Source organism: Hypanus sabinus, chromosome 15, assembly GCF_030144855.1.
Source record: "Hypanus sabinus isolate sHypSab1 chromosome 15, sHypSab1.hap1, whole genome shotgun sequence".
Taxonomy (NCBI): Eukaryota; Metazoa; Chordata; class Chondrichthyes; order Myliobatiformes; family Dasyatidae; genus Hypanus; species Hypanus sabinus.
In genome coordinates, this window is record NC_082720.1 from 12,137,777 (window position 1) to 12,164,730 (window position 26,954).

The 26,954-nt window shown below is 39.9% G+C and overlaps 1 protein-coding gene across 1 annotated transcript in view; it reads left to right on the forward strand.

The window, feature by feature from the left end:
* Window positions 1-26,954, forward strand: part of LOC132405303 (dedicator of cytokinesis protein 2-like) — a 640,537-nt gene that overhangs the window by 211,244 nt on the left and 402,339 nt on the right. Inside the window, exon 25 of the mRNA XM_059989997.1 lies at window positions 14,852-14,958. Coding sequence (XP_059845980.1) covers window positions 14,852-14,958 — 107 coding nt within the window. The remainder of the gene's footprint in view (window positions 1-14,851; window positions 14,959-26,954) is intronic.

Genomic DNA, 26,954 nt, shown 5'->3' on the forward strand with positions numbered 1-26,954 from the left:
TACTCTGAAGTTCACTGAATAATTACACATATATAGATTATTATAGATAAATACAAGCAAGCATAGGAAAGATAGACTATAAAAACAAGTTCTAATCCTAAACCACCATTATCACTTTGATTCTAAATCACATATTTAAAATCACTACATCTGAAATTTCAGAGGCAGACAAATTGTGGTACCAGCATTAACTATAAAATATCCAAAAACTCACTTGGAGTGATGAAAACATTGAAGGATATGTTGTGGTAGTGACTAAGTCACTGGAGAAAATGGAGAAGTTGTAGAAATGGATGTGTTTATTCGGCACAACAAACAGACATTCTCATAGTGACCTTCTTGGTAGAATTTCACAACCTTAATGTACATTACATTCTTATAATCTTAAGAACAAAGGTGACAGCAGGTGATTCAATACAATTTCATTAGTTACAATGACATTGTCTACTTCAATACTTTGGGTGGACATTGCTTCCTTTGAACTGCATACCTACAGTGAGAGACACCTCTTTGCTGGGACAAGCTTGCAATGCACAATTTACATTAAGAACCAAAGACTGGTTGCTTGAATTAATATCTGCTATTTACACATATTCCAGAGTACTCTCTAACATATCCTCTTCTTGGTCCCTGTAAGTTTGAATCAGGTTCACAAGTGAGACAGGAAACACTGGCTGTGAATAAGTATATTAATCATTTACTTACACACAATAAAAATTTGAACAAACATTCATGTTACCCAAATTATAGAAACTACAAAGCTGAATATTCAACAAAGATCATTAGCTAAAAGAACACACAGAGCATACCTTCCCAATGGTTATGTGCACCGCTTGCCTTAAACAAAGGAAAAGAAAGCAAGTCCCTTCCATGTGCTATTTTATACTTGGGACATTTGAAACTGGATACCAGATGACTAACCAATGGGAAAAGCAGCTGCAGTTTCTAAACTGACCAATCATGATGGGAGCAACTTTCAGAATAAGACATGCCCCTTCCTCTACCACCCCTCTCCCCCCTCCCCCCCAACAGGACAGCCCTGCAACAGAAATCTGTTGCAGGAAGGATAAACTTTGAGGATCTAATGAAGGAGCAGCAAAAATCACCTTCACTTCAGATCCCTTCCTCAATGACCAACCTATCATATCCCGAAGCGTACCTACATATACAATACCTTTTATCTCTAATTGGCAATCGTGAGATGGATATGAGATGGTAATAAAATGTTCCAGAAATTTGATCACATCCCCAAATTGGACATATTTGTCTTTGTTAATTCAACCAGTCCTTAAAATGCAGCTTTGAAATTCATGTGCTTGTTGCCTCCTTCCCTACTGGCCCATTATACTTTGATCACTTACCTTCATCCTTTCAATCTCTGATAGCTAAAACTATCAATAGTGGCGGCCAGTGTTTACTCTGGAGCAGGGTCACAGAAAGGTTACATTGTTTCTGGTTCACATTCCATGCCATGACAGAAGATTATCAGAGTGATCTACCAACTGTCTCTCAGTCTCTTTAATCTATCTACAGGAGGGTTTGGGGTGGTCTCCAACTGAATAGCTGCAAGGACCTCACCCCGGTTGCACCCCTCCCCAGTATGTCCTTTTAATTGTTGGCCCAACCACTGAAAGAACTAACTGATTTGTGTTCACTCACCATTCAGGCTGGGGAGGCAGGCTTCTGATGCTGTGTGCAATGTCTTGCCTCTTTCTCAGTCCGCCAAGATTGTGGATTTATGCTTCTGTCATAACCCGATCCCTCCCATCTATTTTCCCGATAGCTTTATGTTCTGATCTATATAACTAATCAACTACCTTCCAGAACTGTTATATTTTTAACACTTGCTGACAAGCTCTCTCTGTGTCTACTGTGTTTGCATTCCCATTCCTTTTCATTTGTAGGTCTGTTACAGTCAGGAGGTTCAAGGTCATTATTTAAGTTTTCTGTAATGAGATTTTTAGGGGCTGACTCACTTGCTCTGCTGTGCTCCCTCAGGTTCTCTATGGTCAGAAATGCCGTACTCTCATTTGCATTTCACCTGACATTGTTGGTCCTCAAGTGCTCCTATATTTGCATTCAAGGAGGCAGGAATGACCGAAATCCAAGTCACTTATTTGCATTTTATGAGCCAGTTCCTGTGACTATGTCTCAACTTTGGAATGTTCTTTCCAAAAGAACTAAAACTCAGTCTGTCCTTTGGCAATATCCAATATAAGTATTTTTAACCTTTTGGATTATTCTTGTTAAGAAAAGCAATGTTTTAGCTCACTCCACAGGTGTTCTCATCTTCCTTCTAAAACAAATTTAAATTTCCCAGTTTGAGTGTACACAAATTTCCCAAAATGTCAATTTCTTTCTAGAATGTGGGTATCTCATATCTAGAGCTGGGCCACTCACATTTCCATCACATTAATCTGGATTCGACATGGCCTGTGTGGAATCTCGGTCTCTATCTCTAATATTGATTCCAAAGTAAAGAAGTAAATAGACACAGACTTTAAACAGAGATAAAACAAAACAAAAATTCATGCTCACGTTTTTCTTCCTTCTGAAGTTCATAAATAAACTGAAAAAAAGTTGGAATAAACATTTAACACAAAATGAATACATATTCAAAGGGAAAGAGAAAATGGACGGATGGGGCCACATACAATTTTACATCAATTAACAGATCTTCCTCTTGGATTAATCTGAATATCCCCCAATACAGATTTATCAAACAGATTGCTTAGCACTCACTCTCTCATACATGCATTCTCTCTCCCTCTCTCTCTCTTGTGAACTCATGTGTGGCCACACTTCTTGCAATATTTTTGAACTCAAATCATTTATGTTTTAGTTACCTTCAGTGGTTAAATATTCATCAAAACATTTTTGAGCACATATTCACACCACCCTCCAGAATCTTAGATCGTAAGGCTTTGAAACATGGTATTCTGGAAATTATCAGTCATAGACAAGCAAACATTTAACTATCACCACAGCAACAAAAATTCCAACATCTTCTGTGCTTGCTAAATTCAAAATCCTCACTATATAAAATTCTGATTGTATGACTTGGTTATCTTACAGTCTTGGGCAATGTGTCCTAGTTTAGAACAACTCATCCTTTTGCAACCATTCTTTAGTCCACACCTTTGTTTCCACTTAATGTGTAGGGGCTTTTGTGATTCTTCTGGTCTAATTGGGTCTATTATGACTGGTTCACAATCTTATTTGTGTTCAGCCAGTATTCTGGGATCTCTTGACACAATCTGTATACATCCTCCTGTCTCCAGTCTCCGCCCGTTAGGGTTGCTGTGGCCATGTTTTTGGTTCTTTAAATATTATGTTTCCTGACTCTGACTTGTCCACGTAATCTGTCCTGTCCAAGAGTCTATGACAGCACCTGCATCTAAGTGCATCTAAGTGCATCTATCCCCAGGGTAGTATATTTCTTGTTCAACAATATTCATAACTCCACTGGAAAGTGCACTTCCTCTAACTCAAGTACCAGAGGCTCACTTTTTTCTACCCTCATTGTTGAACCTCTCCTATACCTGTAAGGTAAATAGCCTCTCCAGTCACGGGCAAGGGTAGTTACGAATACTGAAGCTTCTCTGTCGACTAACATATCACGTTACTGACTCTCTACTGTGTATATCCACGGATGACCATTTCTGGCAATGGGGTCTGCCAATAGCTGCTTGTCTGACTTGGAAGCTATCCTTACTTGTTCTGACCTGGTTAGTGGTCAACGTGGGTAGGGAAGGTTTTGCCATGGTTTATGCCTGCCTCAATAGGTAACTATCTCACCTTCTTCCCTTCTTGCAGAATTGGCTTGAGACACCATAGCTGTAACAAACCATCTCCTTTACCCTTCTAGTAGTCCCTTGCTTGGTGTCCTGGTTGGACCAAACAAAGCAAGTCCTCTGTGTGTTTGCAGCAGCTATATTCACCACATCACTTCATGACCCCGCTTCCATTTTTTATTCATCTATTTCCCCAGTCCATGAAACTATTGTGGAATTATTCCCAAGTCTAAATCCTCCTGGTGGGCTGTACTTGAGCATTTCAGGAAGACTTTATCATACCTCCCTTGATTATCCAGCCCTGAGTATTCTTCATAAGCCTGGTATTTTTACTCCGCATAGTCCATACCAAGTTCATTGACATCATCGTTCCCCATTTACTCTCTCCTCCTCCAGCTCATTGCCTCACTACTACCCTAAAGTTCTGATATCTTTCCACATTACTGGCATTCCCCTATTTGCCCATGTTCTATCTTACACCTCTGGGTTTATACTGTCCCATGTATTTCTTGGGTATTTAGCTTTAACCAATATGTATACAGTATGTGTTTGGGTGCATCTGATGGGCAGCTTTCTCCATGCCCTGTTCAACATTCTCAAGTTTGTGTGGAGTGAGTTCTCTCCCCTTTCATAACTGAGCCCATGATGTTGCTGTATCCTTTTTACACAGAACGTTAAATATTCCTGCATTATTGTCCCTCTTGGGCTTTGGTTCTACGTTTTTCCACACATGCAGTCACACACACATTTACAAGCAATGCAGTGCTATACAGTTTCCCAAACGACTGTACGTGCAGCTGTCCGATACCTTCCGCACTACCCAAGTGCTCTCAGCAATCTCACTACATTTACCCTGTCGCTCATCAAATGAGAACCCACACCCCTCTGGAATCAAGGACAATCAGAAAGCACCTTTTGGTGGCCTGGTATCAACAAACTGTCTAGCTTCATTTAGAAGCTTGTCCTTTACACAAAGCATACACACCACTCTGCATTCATATACACAGTTCTCATCTGTGTTCTCTGATACTTTGTGATTCCATGGTCATTGGCATAAGCAAATCTAAGCATGGCATGTCATGATCAGATACAATCATCCTCCTTAGACTGCTGAGGTTGCTGACCATGTAATTGGGTCACAAACATATCCTGGGTTGACAAATGCTTCCCTTCAATTACATAGAGACACCTCTAGGGTGAAAGGTATAAAGATCCTGAGATGCCCAGTCATCAAGATCCCCCTCTCAGCCTCTACAAGTTTAATTCAAAGGAAATTTTTTGAAGCAAAACGTTTGGCACCAGCTTGTCTGCAGGAGCTGCTGGAAGGACGTGGAATGACGTCCAGCCACCTTATTAGAGGCTCCACTCCGGATCTACTGTCTGGGTTTAGTCCCATAACCTTCATCTCTCCCAAGGCCATCCACAAGACACTGGGGTTATTTACCCATAAGCTGGGGATCTGGTTCATGAGCACCAGGGCATGTCCTCACACTGGTGGGCCTGTGTCCTCCACGTCCTCTGTAGTTCAGCCTGAGTCTGAGTTTCCTGATGACTGGAAATCTCAGGATCTCCATACCTTTTGCCCAGGCTTGTGATGATAACCAACACCACCACCACAATTCAATTTCCATGTCTCGCCAGCGAGGAGGCACTACATGAGGCTTGCTGTTGGAGAGCCTATGTACTGGCAGGGAGAGACTAATACATTCAGCTCTCCTTTTCAAGAGATGGTGAGCCAGTGGTGGAAGCTGAAAGTGAGAGCGACAAGCACTACCCACTATACTACCATGCTAGATGCATCACAAAAACCATTGTCTGAATTAATACCTGCTATATTCACATAACTCCAGAGTACTCCCTACCAGGGTATTTATATAATTATTATAATCAAATGGATTGTCCTTATAAGTAAGTGTACTTTAAGTAGACACATTTATGTGTTTGAGCAGCTCTCCTAATGATGGCCCTTATACAAGTAATTTAGCTGTAAATTATGATAAAGCAAATATAGTTTGTAATATTGAATAACCACAGTTTGCTAGCTTTGATTTGATAGTCAAAGACATCCCATTTATTGGATTGATGTACCTTAGCTGCTTCTTTATGGATGTGATCAGCCAGATCTGATATGTCTTTAGACTCATCAGATATCTAAGCACAATACTCTTTGGCTATAGCTACTGTGTGCCCAACAAGGAAAGGTATAATTCCATCTGATTTTGGAAATCATTTTATGTATTGCAACTATTTCTGTTGCTGCTCTCTGCAGATGTGTCATTGCTGACTCCTTTTAAAGCTGTAGCAATATTTTTAATTTCTCATGATTGGTTGAAAAACAGCAACAAATAACACCATAATAAACATTGTGCCCAGTAGTTAACAACTTTGTTCAATGACTTCTGGCTGATAAGTTGCTCACTGTAGCCCAGCCACGTAGGCACTGAGTCAGAGCTTACTAGCACATTAACCTCAGTACTTGTCTTTGTTGGGCTTTGGCTCACTTACAGCATATCTCCTTCTATTTTCACTGCTGAGTTTGTAATCAACAGCTCCTCATAAAGTCCTTCTCACTGAGCTCCTAGTGGCTCTCCATGTGGTTTCTTGATCAGGACCCACTCACCAGAAATCAATGTGTATCCTCCTGTGGATCACTCCAAGCAACAGAAACCAGTTGAGAAACAGATTGAACAGCTTGGGTTAGTTTCACACAATAATTAACCAAACTCTCTGCCATAATATGTATGCTTACCTCTCTGAGATCAATAGCTCCAGGTAGTGGCATGGGTCGCCTTGTTACACCCTTAGTGGGCTTAATTTAGTTTTCTTCTTTGGGTTTACTCTGATGCTACATAAGAGCATAGGAAGAGCTGTAGGCAATGATGCACCCTCCTCATGGTACCCTGTCACTGTTTGATCCTATTCATTTGTTTGGCTTGCCCTGATGATTCTGGGTGATGTGGACACTAGAAAGACCATTCGGTGTTCACAAGTTGACAGAGTTCCCAACAAACACTCACAGTGAAATGTGCTCCTCGGTCAGAATCAATGTGACAGGGCAAATCCTTTCTTGAAATGTCGTCCTTGCTCAGTTTTTGCTATGCATATGGCAGTGGCTTTTTGTGCTGGGACAGTTCCACCCACCTTGAAAGCTTATGCACTATTTCCTGTACATTACAGTGTCCTTGGCACTTTGGTAAAATAATGTAGTCCACTTGTAGATGCAAAAATAGTCCTGTTGGGGCAGGGGCACATAGTTGTTGTAGTAGTTTATCCACTGTTCCAGGATTGGTTTTCTTGCATGTAATACATCTTCCTTATATCTGTGCCCTGAAGAGCTTTTGCCCTGGACTTGGGATTCTCACAGCACTGGAAGAACCTGTTTCCATTCCAATACTGTATGTCCTAAGGAATGTATCTGATGTTCCATGGAAGGAAACAATTTAGTTGGCACTACTAGTTTGTGATTGGTTTCATTGTTGCATTGAACTTGCATCGATCTGCACCGGCACTATAGCTGTCCATACCCCTACCATCCATGTATCTATCCAAATTTCTCTTAAACATTGAAATTGAACTCGCATGCACCACTTGTCACAACCCTCTGAGTGAAGTTTTCCCTCATGTTTCCTTTAAACTTTTCACCCTCCACCCTTAACCCATGACCTCTACCTGCAGTCCTACTCAACCTCAGTGGAAAAAAACCTGCTTGCATTTACCCTATCAATGTTTCTTATAATTTTGTCGAATTTCCTAATCTTCTATTTTTTTCAAGGGATAAAGTTCTAACCTATTCAATCCTTTCATATAACTCAGGTCTTCCAGGCCCAGCAACATCCTTGTAAATTTCCTCTGTACTCTTTCAACCTTATTTACTTCTTACCCGTAGGTAGGTGACCAAAACTGCACACAATATGTTGCTTGATTTTCAGCATCTGCAGATTAGCTCTTGTTTATGACAATGTTCCAAATCAGGCCACAGTAATGTCTGAAACAACTTCAATATAACATGTTATCTCCTGTACTCAGTACTTCGATTTATGAAAGCTTCTTGAAAGCTTTCTTTATGACCCTATCAACCTGTGATACCACTTTCAATGAATTATGGACCTGTATTCCCAAATCATTTTGTTCTACCACACTCCTCAGTGACCTACCATTCACTACCAAGGTTGGTCGTACTGAAGTGCAACACCTTACACTTACCTGTTTTAAATTCCAGCTGCTATTTTTCAGTCCTAATCTTGGTGCCATCCATAAATTTGCTAATCCAGTCAACCACTTTATCATCCAGATTGTTGATATAGATGACAAACAACAACACACCCAGCACCAGTCCCTGTGACACTCTACTACTCACAGGTGTCCATTCAAAGAGACAACCATCTACTACCACCCTCTGGCTTCTCCCACAAAGGCAATGTCAAATCCAATTTACTACCTCATCTTGAATGCCAAATGACAGAACCTTCCTGACCAACCTCCCACGTGGGACCTTGTCAAGTGCCTTGCTTAAGTCCATGTTGCCTTCATTAACTTTCCTGGTAACTTCCTCAAAAAACAATATGAGATTGGTTAGACACAATTTACATGAAGTCATGCTGGCTATCCTTAATCCATGTCTATCATATACTTACATACCCAGTCCCTTAGAATATCTTCCAAAAACGTCCCCACAATTGATAACAGGCTCACCGGCCTATAATTTCCTGGTTTATTTTTAGGGCCATTCTTAATCAGCGGAATAACATTGGCTATCCTCCAATTCTCCGGCACCTCACCTGTCGCTATGGATGATTTAAATATCTCTGTTAGGATCCTGGCAATTTCTATACTTGCTAAGGGGCTAAGGGAACACCTTGTCAGGCCTTGGGGGTATATTCACATTAATATACCTCAAGATAGCAAACACCTCTTCCTCCTCTGTGTGTGATAAAGAATTTATATTTATTTCCATAACTTTAGTTGTTGGGTTCACTTTACTCATTCTTGTATTTCTTGCAGTTCTTTTTTCTTGTTTTCTTCTTTCCATGCTTCCTTCTTTGCTATTTCTGGTGAATGCATTTCAATGGCTTTCAATTGTACTTATTTGGGAATGGCTTTTACATTTTATTACAGCCAATTCTAGCAGCAATTGTATAACATCCATTAGTTCTTGTACTAGCTGACAATTCTTAATATGGGTTCCTATAGCTGTAAGAAATCCTCTTTGCCTCTGTAACTTTCTAAATTCATGAACAATTCCAAGGCATAACAAGAATTCATTCAAACTTTACCTGACTTTCTTTCCGCATTCTTGCAGTTTCACCTGTTGTGCAGAGGAACCAGAAGCCATACTTCCTGAAGCCAGTATTTCAGTTTCAGAAGTGACAGCCCATCAAGACATTTTAACTCCTCTCTCAACTGTTGAGGAGCCATTGGCGTGCAAAATCATTTCTGGGTTTAATAGAGGCATTTCTTTGTAATGGCTTGCCTCTTCATGGCATATTATTATCCTTGCACAGATATGGTCATCATAGTCTGATGATGGTCAAGGCGTGAAGGGATATGGTGGGAAGGCAGGAGATTGCGGCTGAGAGGAAAAATGGATCAGCCATGATGAAATGGTGGAGTAGACTCGAAATGACCAAATTCTGCTCCTATATCTCATGCTCTTCCATATTCAATTGGCAACAGTGGTGCTGGATTCACTGGACCTGCTTGCTGGATGATGATATTAGATGCCCATTTGAACCATCAAGCTGCTGTTAGATGAGAGACCCTATTCATTGACAGTAAAGTGCAAACTGAATGAGTACATCAAATATTCAAAATGTGATCCAGCATAATACTGGATACAGCCTTGACTGCCAGGTTGGTTGCTTGTAAACACAGAACTCATTCAAGTGGCACACAATCCAATTTTACAAAATACTAGTCAAGAATATTAAAAAATAGCTCTGTATCTCCTGACTCAAGACTGTTGCCATGCAACCATGTTTTTCCAGTGGTGTACAGGGTGAAAGCTGTACCAGTGCCAGGGATGCATAATGCCAGATATTGTACATGATGTTGCCTTTGGAGGTTCGAATGCTTCTAACTGTTCTTCATTAGGAGACACATGGTCATCTGAGCATTTGCTGCCCTTCAACAAATGGTTGGGTGGTTGTTCTACTTCAACATATGAATGGACCATACTCTGCTGTAGTTTCACAAACCCAGAAACAATCAGAGTTACTGGACTGTTGCAGGTGGTGATGCTGATTTGAAAGTCTTTGCAAAATCCTCAATATTTCTCACTTGCCTTGAGAAATTTTATGTCCTTGTTGTTATGTGAATGAAGTTATTGGAGAAAATTACTAGTAGATACAAAGCAGCTTCTTTATTCAACAAAACAAGGTACAGCAGGGATCATGTGGAGACACTTTTGGTCAAAAGATCTACTGGCCCAATGTGGGGCCTAATATTTTATGTGCCAAACATCAAAGGGCTATTCCATATTTACAAGGTATGGACCATGTTTTTTTTGAAATGGCATACAACCTTCACACCTCCTGATTCATATCCACACCACAGACATCCAAATGAATTTTAATCAGCATTGTCTGGTCTGACATTCACAGCTGTTAGGAACCCGTTGTTCAGAGCTGCACTCCAAATTAAATCCACAATACATATTCAGATGTGAAGGCAGGTAGCCAAAGTCAACTGCTAAATGTATATGTGTTAAACCCAAAAATCGCTCTAACAGTCCCAAGCAAATCACTTCTTTTGTTGCAATTGTTTAGTGACCCTCGGAGGATAAATGATTGAGTAAAGAAAGCACATTACATTCATGCTGCTCTGCAGTGTCAGATGCAATCAAGACATCATCCACAGAATATATAATAATCAAGTCAATGGCTGGTAGGTCTCTTAGATGCTGTCTTGTTGTCTCAGAGACATATAGTATACAGTGAGGCTGTTGTGGAACCCTTGTGGTAGTCTCATCTACTGGTATTTTTGTCCATTAATTGTAAAGGCCAAGCACAGTTGACATCTGGCCATCAGTGCTTTGGACCAGAATCTACTGGCCAAATAAACTGTAAACCACTTGTGTGATGGCTTCAGTGCATTAAAAGTATTTGATGGATTGGGCCACAATACGTTGATTAGCAACCCTGCAAAACAGTGGCAATGTCCAGGTGCTCTTCATTTTCTTAACAGGCCAGACTGCACTATTTGATGGACAGTGAGATTTAAAAAGAATCCCTCTTTCATCCAACTGGTTAACAATAGATAAAATACCTTCCATAGTGTAAAATTTTGGCAACATCTGCTTTCAGACCATCTATAAAAGTTGATGACAGTTGACCATATTCAGATTTCTCCATGTTATCTTCATTTACTTCATGAACTTCTCTGTAACTCAAACACACTGTTTTGTACCATTCCACAGAATCAGAAATGTCTCAAAAGTCTTTTCCTTATACTCAACCACCTTTCTCCCATCATTCTGTATCAGTGTCAGTTCTTCTAACTACCTCTTGATAGCTTTCCAAACACCTTGTAGATTTTCCCTATCATCTCATATGTCAGTGTTAACTCTATGAGTCTATTGTCAGATTTACTGAGGAGATAACATAGAAACCAGAATTTAGAAGCCATCATAAAGGTTCAGACTGTATATGTTTTTGATACACCCAATTTCAGCCCAAGTCTTTGAACCTTCCTTTTTAAGATACAAAACCTCTTTGGACCATTTATTAAACTTTTCTGGATGGTTCATAAGAAACCACCTGCCTCCTTTCACAGGATCCAGCTGTGTCCCTGTGCATCTTCACTTGCTTAGTCCTTATTTGTGAATGTTGTGACATGGCTGCCATTCCTATTGTTCCATAATTGCCATCCTCACTTGAGTTGCTAGAATTCACATCATGTTCATCCTGGAATTCATTTGAGTTTGGACGGAAGCACTGCTTTGGAGTATTGTCTGGTGTGGGGGGAGGGGCCTCCTGGAGGAGGGTCACTGACAGTTTGCCTTGAAGTTCTGTGCAATGTACTTTGATTCAATTACCCTTCTATTCTGTCATTTGCTCAGTTAATGCACAAATTTGCTCTTTAGACTTTTTACTATCTCTCTCATACTGATTTCATAATTTAGTAGTTTTCATTTTCCTTTATCACTTGTCAAGTTTCCCATTTATTCAGTGAAATGTTTCAGTTGTTCAATCAAAGCATATATTTGATCTAACTCAGCACATTCTTATTTTCTTAATTGTGCTAACATCTCCAACAGCCAAGTTCCATTAGACTCAACACTAATAGTGTATTTCATCTTGATTTCTTAATTAATCTTATCAAATTCAAATATTTAGTTCAAATAAGAACCCAAACCTTAAGTCGTCTGTTCACACATAACAACTACAGGTTCAGTTTCTCTTATTACTGGAGTAGGTTTCTCCAATTTATCCATGGTGTTTAAATTCCCTATGCAGAACATTTAATACGTACCTGCTTTCATCACTAGATTGTAATCAATGTTCCAATATCACTAAATCTGTGCACCCAAACTCCACACACGGTACTCAGACAACTTGTACAATCAAACGATAATAATTCTAATGCACGCTTAAGTTAAAGTAGAATAGAGTTTTCCTTTACTCTTAGACTTCCTTTAGATGGTGTGTTGAAGCAAAAACTAGCTGTTTCCCTAATGATTTTGAAAATAACGAGAAAGGTCTTACCTCCTATTAAATGTGTATACTAAAACTTTCCGCTCATCTGGGATTCCTGCACATCCTTAAATCTTTGCAACCAATCTGCTGATTATACCAAACTGCTGGATCATTGTGCTTTTGCAATACAGAGGAAGACAAGAAAGGCATAAAATGTGGTGCTTACAGTTGTTTAGTTAAGTCTTTCAAGAACAAAGAATGAACAAAGAAATTGTGGTTGTCTCATACAAAACACCTAGCTCCCACTGAAAAGAAAACATTACAGAGATAACAACTAACACATGAAATAATCAGATTCAAGTGGCATGACACCTACTGTAGAAAAATGAAGAAACTTCTAGAAGAATACAGAAGTAGTTATACCACTGAAATATTCACTGATTGATTACCCATATATAGGTGATTATATAAAAATACAACTAAACCATAGGAAAGATAAACTACAAAAATGAACACAATTCTACAGCTTAATCAACACCTCTGAAACTGTGTCCCACATTACAGCCTTTCAGATAATTGCCCTGAGTTCACAAATCATTGCCCAAAATTTTGAGATATAAAATTAAATTCACTCTCACTGAATTTATGCAGAAAAAATAAGCAATTTTTTTCCAACACATTTCTAGCTGCATGTACAGATGACATAGCTTTAATTTATGGAAAATCATGAAATAGTCATCTCTAGGAATGGTCCCCTCTGGTATTGTTGCCTCTACTCCAACGTCTTTATGCAGTGTTAATCCTAACGCTAGATGGAATTTACTGGGAGCATAATTTATTCCGTTAAAGAAGTTTATTCCCAAATGACAAGAGGAACAGTTCTGTCTACTATCCCATGAAAGTTTCCCAATTTTATCTATATCCTTCTTATTTTATAATACAAAGATGAAACCAGTGGCAATTTGATTGATTTAACCCTCCCTTTGTAATCTCCTTATTCTAATCACTTGCTATTCCCCATCACTGATTTGGAAAAATGCCCTTTCAAGAGATGAACATCCTTTTTGTTGTTTTGACCATTGTCACACAAGGCTGTTTGGCTGGAAGGTGTTCTGAATTTATCATTATTTTGAAAGCTGATGACAACTACTTTATTGAGTATTAATAACTTTGGAAGCTTTTGGTGGGACAAAGATTACTGTTTCTCTGTGGATCTGAATGATTTGTTGATGACCATACCTCAGGGGGTTCAAGGGAAGAAGAGACAGGTCATTTCTTTCAGTTCACAACCTGCTTAAAAAGTTAATTCCCAATCCCTATGGTTCCTCACAGCATGCTAAGACATGAGGCATGGTCAGTTTTAGTTTGTGAAGGCTGCCTGACCCCTTTTACTGCTGGTTTAATTTGAGTTAAATGCATTCGCTGCAGGTTTAGCTCTAAGTACTAATAAACAAATAGAGCTGCCTGCTGTGCTCTATGAGTTGATGCTGCAATTTGACATGACCAGCATAACCAATGAGTAACAAATCAGAAATGTTCATAATCTGACCCAGCTAAGGAATGTTCTCCCACCTGAAACAAATCAAATTGCTCATTCTCATTTCTTTGGGGTTACTACCATCAATTGTGCCAGCAAATTTATTAGGAAGGTAGTAACCCACGCAGTCCTCATTAGTCCCATCCTTTATTATTAATCTGTGCAAGGACTGAATATGTCAAATAGACAGGAATATTTATACAGCATCCTATTGCTTTTTAATCCAATAGATGAAGTGGAGCATTTTGGGTGTTCTCACCACCCTAATGCAAAGTTGAAGAATCAGCTCATGCCAAGGGCCTGCAAGCTGGGATAAGCTGGATGGCACATTCTGGTTTCCACACGTCCTTTCAAAAGAAAGGGAGGCTATTTGGCCCATCAAGTCTGTACTAGTTCACAGAGTGATACCATTTCCCTACCACTGATTGATATGCTCTGTAGTTTATTGTTTTCATAATCCAATCAGCTATGTTTCATCACTCGCTTATACACTGGGAACAGCTTACAGCAGCCAGTTAACCTAACAGCCCTACGTGCTTTTGGGATGTGGGAGGAAACAAGAGCTGATGCAGTTAGAGTGAGAGTATGAGGACAGCACCGGAGGTAAAGGTGAAACTGGAGCCCCCGAGCTGTGAGGCAGCAGCTCTTTCAGCTGCACCGCAATGTCACTTCCAGCAATCATGCTGTTGACTAAAGAGTTTATGGTCATCAGGGCATTGGTAGAACCCTGATATGGATTGAGATCCCCTCAGTTCCCTTGCACTTGCAGTAAGAGTTTTAGTTTAACATCCACTTCCCATTCTGCCAGTCTAGATGTAAGCAGTACTAGTTTTAAATTCTCAAGTCCTATTACGGAGATGAACAGTGTCTTGTCTCTTGCTCTGCAGCCAGCTCCTGTTGGAGTTTTACATGGGCATTCCACCCAATAAGTTGCAGAAACAGAAGATCCAGTCCCTGACTGATATCGTTTGCAGTGAGCTCTTCAAGAAGAAAGGTAAGTCCATCACAATCGCTCTGAGATTGGTAGGGGGGAGTGGGACAGGGGGGAGTGGGATAGGGGGGAGTGGGATAGGGGGGAGTGGGATAGGGGGTTACAGGAGAAGAGCTGAAATTATATTCACAAGTGTACAGATATATGACTGAAACTTTTCCTGTTCTTGTTAGTTATCATCATTGAAACTGCTTTCTCTCACAGACGGCAAGTTACTTTCAGCTTATCAGACATATCATCAAGAGAAATAAGAAGGAACTGTAAATGCAGGAACCAGCAGATCAGTGGAATGAGAAAAATGTTAACTTCTCAGCCCAATGATCATTCATTAGAGCTAAGAGTTAGGTAGAAATCAGATATGTTTGAAATTGCAAAGAGAGAGATGTATAGAGAGAATTGGGTTGTCTGTGATAGGGTGAAGATGAAGAGAATGGGTCATATGATGGTGCCAGCTAAGATTGCATAGTGATGATGTATTATTTCCAGCTGATCTGTTTGGAAGAGGTTTAAATGAAAGGAACTGAATGAGAATATAGAAGAGAAAAAAATGTATAGACTAGAATGGTAAGATACAAACATAAGAAATCAGATGTATGTCATCTGGCCCTTTGTGGCTGTAGCTGGACCTCTATCTCAATGTCACATCTTGCACTTTCCTTGTACTCCTTGATGCCTTGAGTGTCAGGCAATCTATTAAACTCCTTGTTAAATATATTAATCAGCTTGGACTCATCAGTTAACAAGGTAGAGGATTTCACACCCACTCCATCTCTGAGTGCAGAGATTTATTCTCATCTCGGTACTAGATATTTCACTTCACATACCCAAAACTATGACAGCTAGTTCTGATATAGGTACCTCAGGACTCACACCACCAGCTTCAAGGACAGTTACTACCCCTCAACCATCAGGTTCTTGAACAAAAGGGGGTAACTACACTCATTCTCTTTCTCATGTTCCCACAACTGATGGTCTCACATTGAGGACTCTTTATCTTGTTATTTCATACTCAATATGTTGTGCTATTTACTTATACTTGCACTTGCACAGTTTATCGTTCATTGATCATGTTGACACTTACTGTTCTATAGATTTGCTAAGTATGCCTGCAGAGAAAACAATCTCAGGGTTTTATGTGGTGACGTGTATGTATCAGATAATCATTGATATGGACCTCAAACTCTGATCCCTGTGATAACCCATTTTAAAGCAGTTAAGTAGTCTGAGCGGTAATGGAAGTTGTTTGCTAATACCAAAAAAATTGACATTGGTAATTTTATTTCAGTGCATGGCATGGGACAGATTAATTCTGTACTTTAAACAATGGGAAGTTTCCAAGAGAGGACCGGCATTTTATACTTCTCTGAATTTAATGGCTAGAAAGACCTCCAGCCATATTGAATTCAACATAAGAATTGACTTTCACAATGAATCCTATGAGAACAAAAGCACAAGACCAAACTTCCATAACAGTTGGACCACAGTTAAAGATCAATACATTACTCCTCTAATTGTGGCTTATGTTTGCTTGCAATTGCTAGCTGCAGTTCCACCTTTTTATTTGTATGTAAATTTGACTTGCCTAACTTTTTAACCATTTGCAGAACCCGAGTGATGTGACCTGAGGTATTATGATACCTGTAGCTTTAACTGTGCAGTAATCACTTAACTGCACTGGACATAGAAATTATTTTTCTCTGCTGCGCATGATATTTTTCAACATTGAATGTCATAAGCACTTATATCCTGTAAGTCAGCAGGCCAGGCAGCATCTATAGGACGAAGTACGGTTGACGTTTTGGGCCGAGACCCTTCGTCAGGACTCATGAAGGGTCTCGGCCCAAAACGTCGACTGTGCTTCTTCCTATAGATGCTGCCTGGCCTGCTGCATTCCACCAGCATTGTGTGTGTGTGTTGCTTGAATTTCCAGCATCTGCAGATTTCTTCCTGTTTGCATATATCCTATAAGTACTTTGTTATCAATGGATTATTGGTTTCAATAACATTTCTACTGAGTATAATCAATACTTGGCAGGAGCAGTATGGAGAGTAGAGTAGGTGTTACTGTGTATACTAGATTTGAAAGCAATGTGAGGGAGATCTCAGATCTTTTCTACTGAGTATAATCAATACTTGGCAGGAGCAGTATGGAGAGTAGAGTAGGGGTTACTGCGTATACTAGATTTGAAAGCAATGTGAGGCAGATCTCAGATCTTTTCTTTGAGTTGGAGCAGATCACACCAATCAGGCCACAATTCAGTCAGCTTATCTGCTTTGAACAGCAGGGCAGATGGGGGAGGTGGAAGTGCTAATATTTTACTCATTATGATTTTGTTTTTGTCTGGAACCATAGGAGTGTTGCACCATCGTTTAAACCCCTGCAGTAACAAACATGGGCACAGGTTTCAAAAGTAGCGTGCTATTAGCATCAGCAAAAGAATCATTGTGGTTGCAAAGGGAAAAGTTCAGGTGCCTCGGGTTAGAAGTGTGATTCTAGAGTTTATAGGATACACAGGTACTTTCATCATCCTCTCCAGTCATTCTGAGACCTGTGGGGATAAGCCTGGTCAGACATTAGCAGAACATTTTCTGAAATATTCATGGTGATCTCAGGCAGAACGTTGCATTCACTTCATGAGTCATAGCTCAGTATGAAGAGGCCCAATAAAACAATATAGTCGCTGAAAGTATTCTGTAGGTAATTCAAGTTGCAAGTGTTTTATCTTCCTTTCCCTGTGCCTGTGAATTGTCATGACAGAGTAATAATACCGTGACAATCACTCACAGAATAAATACAAGGCCCTATCTAATTTGACCATCACTTTTAATGTAATCAGCAATCTACATTTGTGGATGAAGGTACAGTAAATAACTATTAAGCTGCAGATTATTATTCTTTATTGCTAGTAGAACTGAATACAGAAGTAGAGAGATTATGGATCAGTTATTATTGGGCACTGATGAGGCCACCCTGGAGTACTTTGTATAGCGTTAAATTAGGATCACATTTGTTATCTCATTTATATGACATGAGTTCTGTTGTTTTGTGGCAACAGTACAGTGCAAAATGTAAAATTAAAAAAATAAATAAATTCAATAATGAATTTCTGTTCATGGACATTCAGAAATATGATGATGGAGAGTAAGAAGCTGTTTCTGAATCATTGAATGTGGGGTTTTAGGTTCCTGTACCTCCCCCTTGATGGTAGTAATGAGAAGAGGGTATGTCCCTGATGATGAGGGTCCTTAGTAATAGATACCATTTTCTTGAGGCACCATCTCTTGAAGATGTTCTCGGTGATGGAAAGGGCTGCACCCCTGATGGAGTGGACTGAGTCTTTAACCCCTTTCAGCATTTTGTGAACCTGGGCCTTGGAGAGACCGTTCCAGACTGTGATGCAATCATTCAGAATGCTCTGCATTATACATGGTGAGGCCTCACTGTGAGCAGCTTTGGTCCCCTCATCCAAGAAAGAATGTGCTGACATTGGAGAGAGTTCAAAGGAGATTCACAAAAATGATTTTGGGATTGAAAGGCTTATCCTATGGGTAGTGTTTTATGGCCCTGGGCCTGTATTCACTGGAAGCTGCGGAGGCCAAGTGTATTTAAGGCAGAGGTTGATAGATTCTTAATCAGTTAGGGCATGAAGGGATTTGGGGAGAAGGCAGGAGACAGGGGCAGATAGGAAAATTGGATCAGCAATGATGAAAAGGCAGAGCAGACTCGATGGACCAAATAGCCTAATTCTGCTCCTATATTTTATGGTCTTATTGTCTTATGTCAGATGTAGAATTTTGGAAGTGCAGCCCTTGCTGCAAATGTGTGGCCCTTTAGAATGTAGAGGGTCCCAAAAACAGCATTGAGAAAATGGCTAGTCCACTTGTCCAATTGATTTAAATGAAAGAATTAATACTTGGCAGGACAGCATTATTCTTCAATATCTGCTTGAGAGGACAGATAGGTCTCAGGTTAATATCTTATTGAAAGAGTAGAGCCTTATTACTACTCTGTAATGTCAGCTTGATTACATGCTCCAGCCCCTTGGGCAGGATTTGAATCAACAGCCTTCTGACTCAATGTTTGTTTATGGCTACAATGATAAATAGAAACAGAAATGACCAAATCAATGTAATAATGCAATTGAGCTTGCCAGCTTTGGAAACTACACAATGCTTTAATTACCCACCAAAATTGCAAGATTCATTCCTGTGTTCCGTGAAAAGTGCTACTCAAAGATTAATGCACCTCATTAGTGTCATTTCCATGACTGGTAATTAAAATCAATTGCCACAAAATTAAGAGTGGCTGTGGATCTGGCAAACTGATCTTTGCAGCCAAACCGTTCCACAATTGACCAGATTCTCTGTGAACAGAGTCCAATGGCTTTAGAGCTAACTTCCTTTTTTTACCCAAATAGATATAGGACTTGTTGGAATTGTTAAAAAATGCAGCCTGTGATGCCAGAATAATGATACTATTGTCTAGCTTGGATTTATTCCATAAGATATAGGAGCAGAATTTGGCTTTTTAGCAAACAAGTCTGTTCTGCCATTTCATCATAGCTGATCCATTTTCCACTCAGCCCTAATCTCCTGCCTTCTTCCCATATCCCTTTATGCCCTGACCAATCAAGATCTATCAACCTCTGCCTTAAATATCCCCAATGACTTGGTCTCCACAGAAGCCTGTGGCAACAAATTCCACAGACTCACCACTCTTTGACTAAAGAAATTCCTCCTCATCTCAGTTCTAAATGGGTGTCCCTCTATTCTGCGTCTGTGCCCTCTGGTCTTAGTCTCTCCTGTTGTGAAGCACCCTCTCCACATCCAATCTATCTGGGCCTTTCACCCTTTGATATGTTTCAATTAGGTCACCCCTCATTCTTCTGCATTCTAGTGAATACAGGCCCAAAGCCATCAAACGCTCTTCATATGACAAACCATTCAATCCTGGAATCATTTTTGTGCACCCCTTTTGAACCCTCTCCAGTTTCAGCACATTCTTTGTAAGTTAAAGGCCCCAAACCTACTCACAATACTGCAAGTGAGATCTCACTAGAGATTTATAAATTCTTAACATTACATTCTTGTTTTTTTAGTTCTCTTGAAATGAATACTAATGTCTCAATTGCCTTCCTCACCACAGACTCAACCTGCAAATTAACATTTAGGGAATACTGCTCAAGGACTCCCAAGACCCTTTGCACCTCAGCTTTTCTGTAATTTCTCTCCATTTAGAAAATCATCAACCCTTTAATTCTTCTACCAAAGTGCATGACCATACCCTTCCTGACATTGTATTCCATCTGTCACTTCTTTGCCAATTCTCCTAATCTACCCAAGACCCTCTACTTCCTCAAAACTAGCTTCCCCTCCACCTATTTTCATATTGTCTGCAAACTGAATTTAAAAAGCCATCAATTCCATCATCCAAATCATTGACAGATAACAAAAAGAACCAGTCCCAACACAGACCCCTGTGGAACACCACCAGTTGCTGGCAGCCAACCAGAAAAGGCTCTCTTTATTCCTACCCTTTGCCTCCTGCCAATAGCCACTGCTTTACCCATGCTAGAATCTTTCATGTAATACCATGGGGTTCATAGCTTGTTAAGCAGCCTTGTGTGTGGCACTTTGTCAAAGGCCTTCTGAAAATCCAAGTATGCAACATCAACCAATTCTCCTTTGTCTATCTTGCTTGTTATTTCTTCAAAGAATTCCATCAGATTTATCAGGCAAGTTTTTCCCTTAAGAAAACCATGCTGACGACAGCCTATTGTATGGTGTCCCCCCAAGTACATTCGATACTTTTGGAGGTAGAGATAAAATGAGTTAAACAATGCCACATCTTCCCTTTTTCAGCCAGTCCCACTTCTAAGCATATTAATGGCTATCTCAACTAAAAACTATGTTCGAAATGCTCAGCAGATCACTTCAGACAAGGTCCTTTTATCAAAACCAGGAAAAGTTAGGAGTAATACAAGTTTAAAGTTGCTGAATGAGGCAGAGAAGGAGAGATTTAAGTGAAGGATTGAGGTGGTGGACAGTTCAGAATATGTGATATGAGTGGTGGTGCTGGCAGAGAGAGAGAGTGGTAACATATGTTGAGTCTGAGGGATGTGTAAAGAGAAAGGGCTGATGGAAATAATAAATATCATGTGACATGAGGGAATAAAACTGAACGTGGGAAAATGAGATACTTTAATAATATGCCAGATGAGCTGAAATAGTTGAATTTATTGTTGAGACTTGAAAGCTGTAATATGTCAAGTCAGATGATGATGATGTTGCTCCTTCTTAAGCTTGCATTGAGCTTTGTTGGAAAATGTTTAAAAGGTCAGAGCAGGAATAGAATGAAGAATGTTTATTTGCTTTCTCCCAATGTGTTGAAGACGCATTGTAGACGGTGAATACAGTTCATGATAGGGAGAAATGCATGTGAATTGCTGTTCTATCTGAAGAGAGTTTGTGATCCTTAACAATAGGCAGTGAAGAAGGTACATCTCGTGTGGGTAAAAGGCATGGTTTAATGAGAATGGCAGTAGGGGTGGAAGGAATGCTCCCTTAGACCACTGAAGGCAGAGAGGAGAGGAATATATGTCTGGTGTGATGTCTTTTTGGAGCTGGTACAAAATACAGGTGATAGTGGAACCTTGATGCTCTCTGAACCTTTTCCAGCACAGTAATGTTGTGTTCCTATTATAATAATGAATGGATCTATTTACTTCTACATGCATTGACACTTTATAATAAAACTACTTGTTAAAAAATGTCTACCAAACGTTGCCTCAGAGGATTCAGATGTAAGTGACAAGATCAAGGCCTATATCCATCTGTACCCTTTGTCTCTCCTACTCCAATGGTTCCCAGATCTGAAACATTAACTGTTTCTCTTTCCATAGTGTTGTTTGACCTGCAGAGTGTTTCTAGAATGTTCAGCTATTGTTTGTTTTCAAATATCTGCAGTTTTAAAAAATTTTCTTTCAACATTTCTCATTTTTCTGAGAAGACAGTACGAGACCATCTCCATGTATAATCTTCGATTTTTATACTGGGTTAATACAGCTGAGTATGTACAGCGCTTTAAAGATGATTTCAAGACAACAATGTTGGAGTCACAGATAGATTAGTCTGAGCCGAGACAATAGGTTTCTTTCAGTAAAAGATGTAGTAATTATTTATCTTTAGGGTAACCCAGCAGTCTAGTTGTCAATATTATAGGTATCAACTTTTGCATGGATTGGCCTCCAACCTAATAACATGAAGATCAATTTCTCAAACTTCTGGTAACTGCCTCTCCCCACCTTCATCATTCCCATTCCCCGCTCTCACTTTATCTCCGTACCTGCCCATCACAACCTTCTGGTGTTCCTCCCACTTCTTTCTTCTATGGCCTTCTACCTTCTTCGATCAAATGCCTGCTTCTCCAGCCCTTAAGCTCTTTCACCTAGCACCTTCCCAGCTCTTTCTTTCAGCCCTCCCCTTCTCCCGGTTTCACCTATTACCTATGATCTTTCACTCCTTTCTCCCCTCCTTCCACTTTCGTGTTCTAACTTCTCATCTTTTTTTCCAGTCCTAAAGAAGGTTCTCATTCTGAAACATTGGCTGTTTGCTCTTTACCATAGATGCTGCCTGGTCTGCCTGGTCTCCAGCATTTTGTGGGTGTTGCTTTGCTGATGTTTCCTGCATTACTACTCTCACCCTCTAATCAACAGTATCGTACTGTAATGAAACAAAGCTGAGGTAAAAATGGCAAGCAAATAAATGGGATCGGATCTTTATAAAGATTCCAGTGCTCGTCAAAGATCAAAGTAAACTTATTATCAAAGTATACGTATATAAAAACCTAAACCATATACAACCCTGAGATACATTTTCTTCCAGGCATGCACAATAAATCCAAGAACAGAATCAACAAAAGTACACACCCAGCAGGATAGACAAACAATGTGCAAAGGACAACGAACTATGCAAATATGAAAGAGTCAAGCTAATAAATACTTTTAGTAAGCAATAAGTATTCAGAACCTGAGATGATGAGTCCTTGAAAGTGAGTTCACAGGTTGTGGGAACATTTTTGGTAACATGAGTGAAGTTATCCCCTCTGTATCAAGAGCCTGATGGTTGAGGTGTAATCACTGTCTCTGAAACTGGTGGTGGAAGCCCTGAGGCTCCTGTACCATCTTCCTGATGACAGTAGTGAGAAGAGAGCAATTCCTAGATGATAGGCATTCCCGATGATGGCTGCTGCTTTCCTGCGACAGTCCTCCATGTAGATGTGCTCAATGGTGAGGAGGGTTTTACCTCTGATATACTGGGCCATATCCACTAATTTTGTTGGATTCTCCATTCAAGGACATTGGTGTAGATGTATAACAAGAAAAAGTCATTGTTTGACCTTGAAAAGGCTAATGAAGCAGAACCGATATGGGAAGTGTCCCTTAGCTATAGTGATCACAAAGAAGCAAATTTCAAGGTTAGGGCTAATGACTAAGATAATAAATTATAAACAGCAAAATATAAAAATTGTATGTAGATTTAAAGAATATGAACTGAGAAAAGAACTTGGTAAAATGCCTACAGATTGATAATCTGAAATCTGATTTAATTAATCAAATGGATAACAAGTAGTTTATTGAAAACCAAACCCAATCAAGTTAGCTTGGGATACCATGGATTTATAATGAAAAAGGGAGAAATTAAAAAATACAAGCTAACATGTTTGAATAAAAAATAAAAGATGGACTTGAATAGAAAACAAACTGAAAAGATATGATCTGCAAATTGAAAAGAACTTACAAAAAATTATAAAGGAATTAATAAAGGGTTGTGAAATTATTTGTTCTATGGAACATTTTCAAAAGCATTCAAGATTAGAACAAAAGCAGAAATTAATTGTATTTACGTAAAGGTTTTTATGAGCTCAGGAGTTGCAAAATGCTTTACTGTCATTGAAGTACCTCTGAAATATAGCTACTAATGTAGGAACATTGGCTGATGACTCAGTAAACCCCCACAAAAAGGATGTGATGATAATGTGCAATTCAGTTTTATTATTGTTGGTCAGGTAAACTGGGGCTGTGGCTGAATGTTCAACTCGTCAATTCCAGCATAACACTTCCTCAAAGTGGAGCCAAGTGGCAGCTCAGTTGCTTAAACTTGTGTTTCTGAAATCATGATGATGCACCATCAATAACTCTTGGAGACAGGAGGCAAAGGATAGGCTTTTATTAGCTGCAAAAGTGACCTCAACATCCTGGAGACTGAGGGAGGAGCAGTGCCTCCAATCGCCTTTATACAGGGGTCTGTGGGAGGAGCCACAGGAGCAGTCAGCAGAGGGGCGTGTCCAGACAGGTATACACATAGTTTACCACACATGACTTTCTGACTTGGGACTTATGATGTTACAAAGTGAGTCACAACTGACATGTACAGAGGAAAGGAAATAGAAGTAAATGCTGAAAATCATTGAAGAAATGGGAGAATTCTAAGCAGCCTATACTAGTATAGAGTGGCTGAACTGGATAGGTTAATTCATGATCCTACCTAAGTTATGACTTCAGTAAAATAGAGTTCTTGTTAAATAGCAAGGCATCATATCACACTTTTGTTCACATTTCACTTGTTCCCACAGAACAGGTTTTATTTGCTAAAATAAGCCTCACAATCAAGTTCATTTTCTTTTGGCTGTACATATGTATACACAACCAAATAAAACAACGTTCCTCTGTACCACACTGTGCACCCACAAAACATGTAACACACAGCACATCCATCAAAATATTACCATAAATACATTAATAAAATACAATTCAAAATGCATGCAGCACAGGGAAACAGCAGATTATATAGTAAACCTAGTTGACCTAGTGACAAGAGAGTGACAGGGTATTCATTAGTTTCACAGTCTGGGAGAAGAAACTGTTACACAGTCTGGCAACCCTGATGCTTCTGCACCCCCTTACTGACAGTAGTAAGTCACCGAGATTGTGGGATTGCTGGTGGGGATCCTCAGCAATGCTCTGGACAATCTGAGTACCTTCAGCTTTGCTGCTTATGTAAGAAACTATGACAAAAGGAATCATTCTTCTATAAGCACAGAAAATTGGATATGTAAGCTGTCAAGAAAAGCTTTCCATTTCACCAATCTGGACGTTAATTTTGAGCTTACCATTAATCTTTATACACAGAGTGCTGACATCAAGATATAAAGCCAGACACACACAACACATTAGCTGCAAAACTGGGTCATGTAGCAATGTCTTTAGGTGCTCAAAGTGACAGTTTGCTTCCATTATAAATCATGTGTTTTATATGACTTGTGATGCTTAGCAAATTAGGGAGGAGGGTTGCGCTGCATGAGGTATTTTTTGACACTAGTCTTGGTGGGATGCTGATTAGGGATCAATCTTACTGCAGCAATCAAACTTACACCAAATGCCTATTACACACTTGCCCACACTGTTTAAAAAAAAGGTTCAGTTTCTCTTCAGTTTTATCCTGGGATCGAATAGGAAAAGATTTGGTTGCAGACAGCTTTGTTGAGTGGGACACATACAACACAATGGAGGAACTCAGCAAGTCAGGCAGCATCCGTGGAAACGAACAGTCAACGTTTCCGGCTGAGACCCTTCGTCAGGACTGAAGAGGGAGGGGGGCAGGGGCCCTACAAAGAAGGTGGGGAAAGGGTGGAAGGGAGAAGGCTGGTAGGTGTCAGGTTAATGGGAGTTTTGCCACATGATGCACAACACTGTCTAACAGCTTTTGCAGGAGGATCCCTCTTTCTGTTGAGGGTCAGGTTATTTAGCTGGTAGCATTGCCAGGAAATCCATATGTTGAGGAGAATGAGAAGAGAGAGCTCAAATAACTCTGTCCACTGAGGAGGAAGCAGCAGAAAAAAATTCTGTTTGAAAGAGCTTAACCTCAAAGGGCATTGATTCTACAACTAACTTCCTGAGGTGGAATGTGTAGATACAAAAATTGTCAAAGGACATGGCTGCAGAGATTTGCTATTTGTACAGGTGGAGGAGCAGCCTCAGGTCTGTTCCTGACCAGTGCTTATTCAGGTCACATTAATTCCCTCTTGCAATTTACAGAGAACATCTGCATTTGGAGGTGACACTGACTTATATCGTCCAAGGAGGGAGTGGAGTTCATATCAAGAATGGTTAATGATAATAATTAACTGACTCTACCTGGGGTGCCCATATTCCATAAGTAGGCAGAAATAAAGAATGAATATTTTCCAGTGCACTCAATTTCTGTCTTGTCTTTGCTGTGCTGCAATGGACATGGCTAGGACTCTAAACTAAATCATAACTTCAAGCCATGTTTATAAAACAATCAGGATAAAAAACATAGGTAATTGGTTTGCTACTATCACATGTACCAGGATACAATGATAAAAATTGTTTTGCATGCCATGCTAAGAGATCATTTCATAGCTTTGGTACAGAATAATGTTACAATTACAGACAAAGTGCAGTACAAACAGGCAAAGCCATCTAAGGTAGATTGTGAGGTCAAGAATCCATCTTATAGTAGAAGTGTCACAACAGTTGGATAGAAGCTATCCTTGCCCCTGAGGGTGTGTGCTTTCAGGCTTTTGCATCTTCTCACTGGTGTGAGTGGGGAGAAGTGAGAATGTCCAGACTGTGAGGAGATTATGTTGGGTGTGTTCCCAAGACGAACTGAGTCTGGGAAGGAAAGGCTGGATGGTGTGATGTGCTAAGCTGTGTCCATAACACTCTGCAGTTCTGGTGGTCTTGGGAAGCGCAGCTGAGATGCATGCCTTCTATAACAGTCAGAGGGGTGTCAATGGGGACATTCTGAATTTCCTTACCTGTTCAGGAAACATAGGCACTAGAGCACTTTCTTTGCATGGTTGGATTAGGACAAGCTATTGGCAATGTTTGCACTTAGGAATTTGAAGTTCTTAACCCTTTCTACCTCAGTACTGTTGATGTAAACAGGAGCACGTGTACCAGCTCCTTCCTGAA